At 37.5% G+C, this 11,063-nt stretch overlaps 1 protein-coding gene across 1 annotated transcript; it reads left to right on the top strand.

The window, feature by feature from the left end:
- The first annotated feature begins 4,321 nt into the window (after positions 1-4,321).
- On the top strand, positions 4,322-5,200 carry LOC145678402 (histone-lysine N-methyltransferase SETMAR-like). The gene has a single exon (XM_081748511.1). The coding sequence runs from the start codon at positions 4,322-4,324 to the stop codon at positions 5,198-5,200; it is 879 nt and encodes a 292-aa protein (XP_081604637.1).
- Positions 5,201-11,063: the final 5,863 nt, after the last annotated feature.

Here is an 11,063-nt window from a genome sequence, read left to right as displayed (position 1 = left end):
ACTATTATAGATTGTATTAAGACTTATTTTTCAGTTCAGCAGATAATTACCTACGTATTATTATTTTTTTTAAAAATATTTACATATAATAATTTCTGCAATATAAAAATACTGTATTTAATAAGTATGAGGCGTTTTGAATAGTACAGGCGGACTCAACAAAGGCTTGTTCCTTGAGAATGCACTTTGAATTATCAAAATAGACGTTCATTTACTTTGAAACTGTATTTTGTAAAGGAAAGAGAAAAGACTTCCACGAACTATCAAAAAGGCACGACAAATGGCTGCCACAAAGCAGTTTAGCATTAGTACTCGAACACTTCAAATGTAATTTCTGATCATTCAGATTGTACCGTACGTAATTTTCGTCGAGTTTGCTTTTACTACCCAGAACGCCTCATATGCGTTTGCCTTTCGTCCATCATTTAAAGTGTCTGTATCAGGTAGTTTATGTAAGTAGTGAGCCTTTTGCGCACAAGATGGCGTTAGTGTCCAAAATCTCAAGGTATGCCAGTCGCAGTGGGTCAGGCCTAACGTCAGCTGATAGTTGAAGCTAGGTAGGTGCGCAAACAGTGTTGGAATTCTTGTAATCAGACGTAAAAAGGGGCCGCCGCAAAAGTGCGCTACATTTTACGATTTTGTTTCGATAAAGGTGCAAATGCTGCGCAAGCCCGTGAAGAAATTTGTGGTTATGAGCAAGATATGTTACCAAAAACAACAGTTAAAAATCACAAGAAAAGTCGAGCAAAACTGACATGCAATCAGTCATGACATCGCAAATGATTTAAACATCCTTCATCAAACTACAGTATTAAACCATTCGAAAAAAGCTGCACGTTTGAGTGGCACATGATCAGACTCAAAACATTTACTGTCTGCGAATCTCTACTGAAATGAATTCGAGTAACTTTTGATGCTATTGATCACAAATGATGAAAAGTGGATAATCTACCACAATGTGTGAAAAAGATCATGGTCGAAGCGAAGTGAAACTCCAGTCATAGGCAAAGCCCAGACGGCCGGGAAGGCTATGCTGTGCATTTGGAAGGACATTGTGTGTCACGAGCTACTGTCGCCAGGCAGAACACTAGACCTGGACATCTATTGTTACAGAAACGCCAGACCGCATACAACTTTAACGACTTTTCACATATCAGTAATAATAACATTCTATCTAATACAGTTTTTGATCCATGAGGACCAGTATTGAAACCGATGTTGTTTATATTTCTAATTACAGTTTTTCTGTAAAGATAAGGGCGGAAATGGAACTTGTTCCTACGATACTGAAGCCATACAAAGAAACCACTTCTAGCTATCTATTATCGTGCGTCTCCATGGAGATCAGTGTAGAAACCAAGAATCGTATTACCAGTTAGGTTTGAATACAGAAGTTTAAGAGAGGAGATTAACCTATTCTTGAAAGACGAGTTCATATATATGTATATATCAACGTTTCTGAATAGCCCTTAGTTTTTACCATACCTATCGACAAATACGATGGATGTTTCAATATGGTACGTGGATAATGTACTTAGAATCAATTTTTACAAAGAATCGCTTCAAACTTTTGATAACTGTATTTATGTGAATTTATTTAACTGTCCTTTATAACAATTCATCCAGAGCCACACGACAAATGTGGATTTAAACAATATTATGTACTGATGAAAATACTGTGCGTAAATCGGTTCAACCTGCCACATTTTACTGCAGTATAACTGCAAATTGTACAAAGAATTTAACGTGTAGAAACAGTTTTTGCTAAAAACAATCTCAGTAACATGGTCGGTAAGCTATATAGCGACAACCGTAGTCTGTATTTGCTATTATTGGGTATTGAAGAAAAAAATGAATGGATGGACGGACGGCTATTTACGTTCTATATACTATACTTATGCATAATATACTGTAGTTTGGAAGTGTAAAAATCCAAATAATGAACCATTACTATAAAGGATGTGTTTTGTTTTGATTAGAATAGATTTGATGCCATATAAAAGATAGCGAATGCTGTTAAACATATACCAAGAGCTGTATTGCATTGTTATGAAATGGATGGATACTGTTTCATTATTGCCGTCCCCTTGTTTTAAATATTTAGTGTAATACCATGGTAATTGATATGGATAGTCTAATTTGGCACAAAAAAATCATTCGGGATGAATATGGAATATTCACCTACATCATTAGCCCTAATTTACTTTTGCTCCATAACCCACAAATTGATAAAATAGCCCTGTGAATAGGCATGAACAAGGAACAACGGGTGAAAAACTGAGCAGTAATCGAGCACCTCTACAAGAGAAGAATAGCCCCAAAGAATTCGTTTTAGTGTGTCAATCGTTGAAAAAATTAAATCTCAGTTTTACGTTCTATGATTATGCTGGGTAGGCTAAAAGGGATATGATGATGAGAAATGAATGCAATGGTGGATTGAATAGAGTAGAAGGAAACGGGAGAACCCCAAATAACCCACGAACACAGAGTTTGTCCACCAAAAAGCCCACTTGACGCGAGCTGGGATCGAACTAGGGACCCCACACATTAGAGGTGAGCGCTCTACCACTGTGAGCCCCCGTCAATCGCTGAAGAACTGCAATGCTGCTGTGAGAAATCCAGTTGCACATTTCCAAGAGTCAGGCGATCATTGATGATTTATTTTACAGCGATGCACTTTCAACAATGCTGACCCAGAAAACATTTATGTCAATCATGGCATGGTATTACATAATCGGAGATCTTTGGTGTATTATAGAAACTATTGGTATTTCGTATAAGGGGTACACATATTGACGAAATGCTGAGCGTAGATTTGAGTATGAGGAAGTTATCGGCTAGACAGGTTTTCATATTCCTGAATGCTGAAGACAACCTACAGCGAGTTTTAAGGTATACTTCTTCCTCACTACCCACCTGGGATATATCAAATAGTGCTCAGCTCAGCCTCAACTCCTTTTGATTTCCACTGGGGTGGGGGAACGGAAGCGAATGCTCGCTTGTCAGTACATCATATAACCTTATAAAGATTCGTGACTCAGAATATGACTTACATCCACCACTTTGAACTTGGCACAGAACAGGTTTCAAGCAGTAGAAGACACCTTCTCCATTCTCAAAATACTCTTATGTGAGACCATTCAGGATAACGTGATAGCCAGTGTTTTATGGAATCTTGAGGGCATTCCTAATGTACACTCTATACCAAACGGTGTATTAAGTATATTGCGAAAGTAGAAAGCTATCTCAAATGAAATCATTTTGATGCATCAAGAATAGCAACAGCTGCCTCACCAAATTTAGTACCCTCAAGTCAAGATTACTAGAGAAGATTGCCTCAAAACACTTTGGTTTACGCTCAGAGGAAATAGCATACAGACCGTATAACGTCTCCCATAGACCAACACTTGAGTTTTTTTTTTTTTTTTTTTTTTTTTTTTTTTTTTTTTTTTTTTGACAGGTGAATAACGTTAATTGTTTGAAAGATATGTAGGATAGTGTTTAGCAAATCCTTTTCTGTGGATTGGAAAGGATTATATCGTAGTGTATAGTGTATCGTAGGGTAGCAGATTTTTTCAAATGTTCATATTAATGAAAAATTATGCTCCACTTTCTTGATTATTTCAATATTTTAAGACTTCCAAACCATTCTATGCATAAATATAATCTTCGTCCGTCGATGGGTATTAGAGCAAAAATAGTAAAGAGATCAAGAAGTAGGTTTTTGAAATAGATTCAGCTTCTCGAGAATAGGATTCATCTCTTCCGTTAATTTTCCATGTTAATCAGAAGTGATAAAAACTAACAATTTCCTGTTTCTACGTTAATCACCATAGAACAAAAACGGTAGCAGAGAGGGATAATTGTTTTTTTGGATTTGATTCAGCATCTCAAGTACATATATCTTTTCTCCCTCTCTCTACTTAAACCAGAAGTGTTAGAAATTTACTAGTTTCCGGTTTGAATGTTGATTTATATAGAGCAAAACTGCAACTGATAACAAGCATTATCTTGGAAGCTATTCAGCATCCCAACAATAGATTCAATCTCCGTTAATCCTCTATTCAAACCGGAAGTAGTCTAATCATTTCCGGTTTCAACGTCGATCGCAATAGAGCAAAAACGGGAAAAGCGAAAAATGTCTTTTTATACGAGGGACATGCCAAAAGTTTTTAGCAGCGCAATAATCTAACAGCGCCATTTTGTTTATTGCATTCGACACACTGTTATTTTGTGACTTTCAGCCATCAATGGCAACAATGAGTCTGTGATAGCATGGTGAGAGATAAGGAAGCGCGCATAATCCATTGTCTAGTTAGCCATGGAGCTGTCAAGACGTGACTTTCGCGCTATGATTTTCCACGATTACAAGAAGGGCTTAACCGCGGAGCAGTGCCTTGAAACTTTGGTGAATACTTTTGGGAAATCTGCTCCTTCGCAAGCCACTGTTGGAAATTGGCTTCGGGAATTTAAAAGGGGACGTACGTCACTTGAAGATGAACCTCGTTCCGGACGGCCAAACACTGCAGTGACTCCCGAAAACATCGAAGCTGTGAGGCAAATGGTGAAAGATGATCCTCATGTATCTTTCCTGGAGATCGAAGCGACTCTCAACATTGGGTCAACAGCAGCGCAGACAATTATGCATGAACACTTAGGTCTCTGGGAAAGGTGTTCTCGTTGGGTCCCCCATTTACTCACGGAAAGGGAAAAAGAGGGTAGGGTGGAATGGTGTAAATTTATGTTGAATAAATTCAACCAAGGGGCAAGTCGTGATGTTTACAACATCGTCACGGGTGACGAAATGTGGATTTATCATTATGATCCGGTTACCAAGCAGCAGTCGCAAGTGTGGTGCTTCGAGAATGAAGATCCCCTAACCAAAGTGAAGAGACCTCGGAGTGTTGCGTCTTTTCTCAGGAAGGGACATGTTGCGACTGTTGTACTTGACAATCGGCGTACAGTGAATCCTGAGTGGTATTCAACAGTTTGTCTTCCCACTGTGTTCAAGAAATGGAAGACCGAACATCTAAGATCAAAACTCGATCATCATCTGTTGCATCATGACAATGCAAGTGCCCACAATGCTGCAAGAACTGTAGACTTTTTGAACCAGGAAGGAGTCAGAGTGCTGCCACATCCAGGGGCGGATAGGCATCATTACGGAGGCGCGGGCGCTTTTTCCCACAAGGGCCACTAGAATCTCAATGTAATAAATAAAGTTGCACAGTTTTCTTTCTACAGTAAATCAATAGTATTAACAATCAAAACCTTATATTCTTTCATTAGCATATTATTCTGAGTTGTTCAAATATTACATGAAATTCAAGGAGTACGTATACTATATTACAAAATTAGCAGATGTTTGTCACCACTTTTTGAGGCTCATTAATTGTGTTGATTTAAAGAAGATAAACAGTTCACGTTAACTTCGAACTTACTGAACAAGCCTCGTAGAAAACTCTCTCACAATCATATACATATATGTTTATCTGTGTGTGTGTGTGTGTATGTGGCTTCAACAGAATCGCCCAGGACTCCCTTATGTGGCGAAAAAGAAAGAAAATCGCTCAGCGTGCGTTCCACAGGAAAGACTCATCGATAATTTTAGCCATGATTCTGGTCCCAATGTTACGAGTGAAAATCGGGAATTTCCCAGTTAGCCATATACATATCAAAACCTATCGAAGGAACATTCATTCGCGCGTGCGTTTGTTTGGACGCGACTCTTGTTCTTGCTTCGAGCCACCCATAAGCATAGTTCGGGTGTGCTGTTGTAAGTTGCTTCGTATCATTGTATGAAATGCGCTCCCCTGCCTGAGTTGAGCATTAAAAGTCAAGATATTTATCCCAAAGTCCAATATTTATATTTGAGTGCAAAAAGAACTTCGTGTGTTGGAGCGAATTCCTCAGCATATCGACAGTGTTGTGATCAGTTAAGCATCACGGACAGTGGATTGTTCAGTATTCGCAGATACCTTGGTATTCCTCCATATTTTTATATTTGGTGTAACAGTGTGCCGCCTAAGACGTCCACAAGTAAGATTCAGAGCAACAAATGTGAGAGTGTAAACGCATCGGTGTAGACGAGCGTAGATCATCGCTTACGGAAACTGCTGCCAACACCTGTAATTATTCAAGCCTCTGCGTGCGAGGTCATTTTCAGCTTATTGTATACGTCCAATTTATCTATATGCTTATTTGTATATTTTATGATACTTATATTCATATCCGCCGTCTCCCAGCTTCGGTTGTGATAGGATATAGCTATGGATGAATCTGTTTTCGTTGCGGCATAGCTGGGAATACAGAAAAAAAAGTACAGAGAAACAACAGAAAAATTAGTAGTATATTTGTGTTCACAGGAAATCACGCCTACAACGAAAAACCACGATTCCATGTTGTAGTGCTATTTTTGATGCTACTGTATCTACCACCTTTTCAATAGACATCAACATACATGTTTCCAATGTTCCTATGATATAGTACCCTTCAACCCAGTAGTTCTCAAAGTGAGGTACGCGTATCCCTGGGGGTCCGTGGGACGTATCCAGGGGGTCTGCGACGCCTAAAAATTGAAATGTGTTATAATAAAACGAAACTCTCAGGTGTTATGCAAGAAGTATTTTTTTTCAGCTACTAAAAAGGAAGCAATTAGAAATTATACTTACGTTTGTAAATTTAAATGTTTTCCTATTTTACTAAATTTCTGCCCTGTGAGTATGAAGAGTTGTCTAAAAAGGCATTGCAACATTTGATGCCTTTCCCTGAAACTTAGTTATGAGAGCAGACTTTTTCTGTTCTTTGCGGTATTAAAACCTTACAGCGAAATCGTCTTAATTTGCAATCGGACGTAAGATTGATGGTGACAAAAATTATTCCAGATTTCAATGCAACTATGGAAAAACACAAAGAACTTCATTCTTCACATTAGTGACCCATATTTGGAAACACTGTTTATCAAGTGGATTTCCTAAGAGAAAAAGACATTGATTTTCAGCCTTGAAAGTTACTGTATTTTCAATTGAAATTTCGTTTACTAGGAAACAGTCACGTTTCTTTAGAATAAATTACTTACTGCAATATTTTTCTTGTCAGTTGTAATTCTAATCAGTTTACTTTTTAATACCATGTGAAATTTCAGATAGCATTGCAAGGGTATCCGCGGATCACTTTCCGAATGAACAGGGAGTCCGCGTTATCGGAAAGTTTGAGAACCACTGCTTTAACCTATTTTTAAATGTATTTCAGTTTTGAAAAACTTCTTTCACATATATCAGTTACTAGCAAAGTCAATAGAAATTTGTATGCTAGTAGAAAACTGGATACGCATTACTGTACAAATTACAACTCTGCAAAATCAGAAAAGCACATTGGACAATTTTTACAACACGTTTTGCACTCGCCCTCCTTGTAAAGAAATGCTGTTCTAATTCTGAATCACTTGCACAATCAGCACAATTAGTCGTTTCTTCTCGGTTGTACTCGTCGTCAAAACTGACTTTCAAGAATTCCCACTTCCTTGAAAAGTCCAGACTTTTATAGAATCCTTGGAAACTTCTTTACTGAATTTTTTCAGAAGGTAAGTTTATTGAAAGTCATGTCTGGAAGTTGTAGGGCCCAAATAATCCATAAAGTATCTTGCTTCTTGAATCTTGAAAAAATACTAGAAATTATCGTAACCAATATTGTGTTGAATGCTTCGATGCAATACCTGGCCATTGGATCAGAAGCAACTTCATCTTTACATTCATAAAGAAACCTCCTTTTTCACCTCCGAAGGCGAGTTGTCGACAGGTCAGTAGAAACAAAGAAATCACGTTCTAATTCTCCAAATTACTCCATTCTGCAAATCTTAACGCTGCATTCTCAACAGATTCAAAATAAGCTCGTTGCTCTTTCAGTTGTGACAGAGTAGTCTGCACCATTCGATACGACAATACACCAGAATCTTGTGTTTGGAGATAGTTTTACAGAGGGGTCCTCGCATGAAATATTCTCAGGAACACTTGTGCAGTCAGAATTCTTGTGAACTTGAGATCTTATATACTTTCGCTTTACATCTAGCTTCTGGTTTGATATTTTCTGTAGAAACGATTTTCTTCATTATGGTCAATTCTATGCACTTTCTAGATTCGAAAAATGGCTTCTTTTCTTTCTTCAAAGCAGAATGTTTTCCACCATCTTGTTTCCGCAATAATTGTAAGACACTTTGTTGAGATTTGATCTGACACAATCAATACAACTTTTGTCAGATTGCATATGGAAAAATTCTTTCTTTAACAACATACCCTAAAACAACAGAGCACTGACCTATTGAGTAGTATCTAGTAAAACAGAAAACTTTCAATCTTGAGAGATTTCTTTCGAAATATCTTTTAATAAGTGTGTTGATAGCGTCCAAAACATAATCCACCGTGGTTTTTGAAAGTGATGTGACCACCATCCTGCATATTTCCTCATACATGACTCAGTTTACTCTTCTCTATGACCTCTACATTATTTTTAAGCGGAAGGTCAAATTTGCTTAACAAAAGAATAATATCCAAAAAGTTTCCATGATATGTAGCTATGTCTTCCAGTCCATAAGCTGCTTCATTTCCTTTTCCTCTGAAAGTAAGCCCTCTTTTACCAATGAGTTTCAGCACTTCGACAACTCATTATCTGTCTGTTCTTCTCAACCTGATACTGCTGCTGTTTTATCTATCCATGAGGAAGTAGTTTCTTAACATTATGTTCTCTTTTGTTAGGTACGTAAGCATCCACGCTGGTCTGATGTATTTTGGAAGACTCCTGTTCTCTTATTCGATGACGTATAGAATCTTTCAGAAACGAGTTTGTTCAGTCTGCAGAATAAACTGTGCACACACTGCAAAAAATGCATTTTGAGTAGAATAGTGTGAGAGCCAAGCTCTGTTGGTACCATCTGCCCGTTTATAAGCAAACTCATGATTAAAATGTTATGTTCTATTTTGGTTGATGGAACTCAAAAACTTGAGGATATCATCCTCTTGTGTACGTATTGAAAGAGCTCGTTCCTCTATTTCCTGCTGCATCACGCTTTTCGATGTTTTCACTGATTTTAGAATCGACATCACTAGAACTGGGAGCTTTTCTATTCATTTTCTTCTTTGATAGCAACAATCGTAAGTGATGTTGGAAGTGCACTATTTCAAGACTCATGAAAGTGGAACTTTCTTGTTCATTTTCCACTCTGACAGTGACATGAGCTGATGAGGAAGTATCGCTAACTTCAATACTGTGTTCAGTCTGTTTGCAGTCAGTAAGAGATAGTCTTGCAAGTTTGGAGGCACTAAATAGGTATGTGCTTTGCAGGCATCAACATATGTTTCTAATAGTTTTACCTTCTTTCCACGTCGCCGAATCGATTTTCGCGATTTAAAGTTTGCTTCGTTCAATCCGAAATTTTCTTTTATATCTTGCATCTTGGGGTGATTCGTTAAGGGGGCGCAACCGGCGCCGCCCGGTAGCCCTATCCACCCCTGGCCAGATCCACCCTATTTGCCGGACTTAGCCTTGTGCGATTTTTTTGTGCTTTCCAAAGTGAAGGAACACTTGCGTGGACGTCGCTTTTCATCGGATGATGATGCGATTGGTGCTTATTTGGAGTCTGTGGACAATATAGACGAAAGTGTGTGGAATGAACAGTTTTCTAAGTGGTTTGAAAGGATGCAAAAATGTATTCGTGTCCGTAGAGAGTACTTTGAAAAACTGTAAATGTTTTGTTCCAGTTCGATGTTCTTGTGATCAGAGCTAGAAACTTTCGGCATGGCCCTCGTATGGATTAAGCGTTACAAGAATAACTTCATTCCAACCTTTCTCCCTCTATTTAAACCGGAAGTGATCAAAATCTACAGTTTTCGGTTTCAACATTGATTACTATAGTATAAAACGGTAACAGATAGGAAGAAACAGTTCTTAAAATTAATCCACTCCCGTAAGAATAGATTTCATTTTCGACATTATTCCTCTATTGCAACCAAAAGTGGTACGCATCAAATACCAGTTCCGGTTCTAATATTAATTCTCATAGAGTAAAAACGGGAATTGAAGGCGACAGGCGCTTTCTGGTATGATTTTGAATCCAATGATAGATTTAATCCCAGTTTCATTATCCTACTGAAACTAGAATTACTAAGAACTAGTACAACTTCTGGTATCAATGATTCCTATACAGCAGTAATTTTACGAGATAGTGGAAAAACTGTTTTCGATGTATATTCAGCGTCTGGTGGACACGTGCTATCTTACATTATCCTTCTATTGCAATCTGAAGATACAAATCTATTACTTCCGTTTCAATATTGAATTAACATAGTTTGAAAGTCTCTCGTACTTTCCAAATATGAAACGAAACTACTTTATTTTTTGTGTAGTAATTTTATCTTAATTGCTGTGCGTTAAATTTTTATTATTGTTTTTCCCGGACTCCATCTTTTATGGTTACATGTAGGATCTCGAGCATCGAATGTGAAATGTGCTCGTTTTAGGTGATGTGAATATTTAATTTTTAATTATTTGGGTTCTGCAGTACTTGCAATATTTTTTTTTTTTACTTTAATATGCCGGGCACAAGGTACTTGGATTTGATTTTAGTTTAGCGTTCCGTTCAGCAGCGAGGCTATGAGACGTAGATCTATAGTTTAAACTGGAAACCGAACCACATGAGCTCCCGCTGGGAATCGAACCCGGGTTCCCACACAAAAGTTGCGTACGCTTATAATAATAATAATAATAATAATAATAATAATAATAATAATAATAAACTACGTTCTAATAGTGATGAAGTTATGGAAGTTAGTGATTTTCTAAACTCTAGAATTCTAGATTTTTCAGGTTTACAAAAATCTTACGAATCGATGATAGAAGTGCCTTGCACTAAGCAGGAATTGTTAGGAAATATGGAAAAGGCTACTTTTTATTTTTGGTTAGAAAGTTTTTAGTCAACCTCGTGTAATAAACATATAACAAAAAAATGTGAGGGAAGAACAGCAGAAAATTTAGAAAAAGAATTTATCCAGTGAGATTCGAACCAGGTTCAA

The sequence above is a fragment of the Thermobia domestica genome, chromosome 1 (genome assembly GCF_964235325.1).
Source record: "Thermobia domestica chromosome 1, izTheDome1.hap1.1, whole genome shotgun sequence".
NCBI classification, from domain to species: domain Eukaryota; kingdom Metazoa; phylum Arthropoda; class Insecta; order Zygentoma; family Lepismatidae; genus Thermobia; species Thermobia domestica.
The sequence above is the reverse complement of the archived record's forward strand: the minus strand, read 5'-3'. Positions and strand labels throughout refer to the sequence as shown.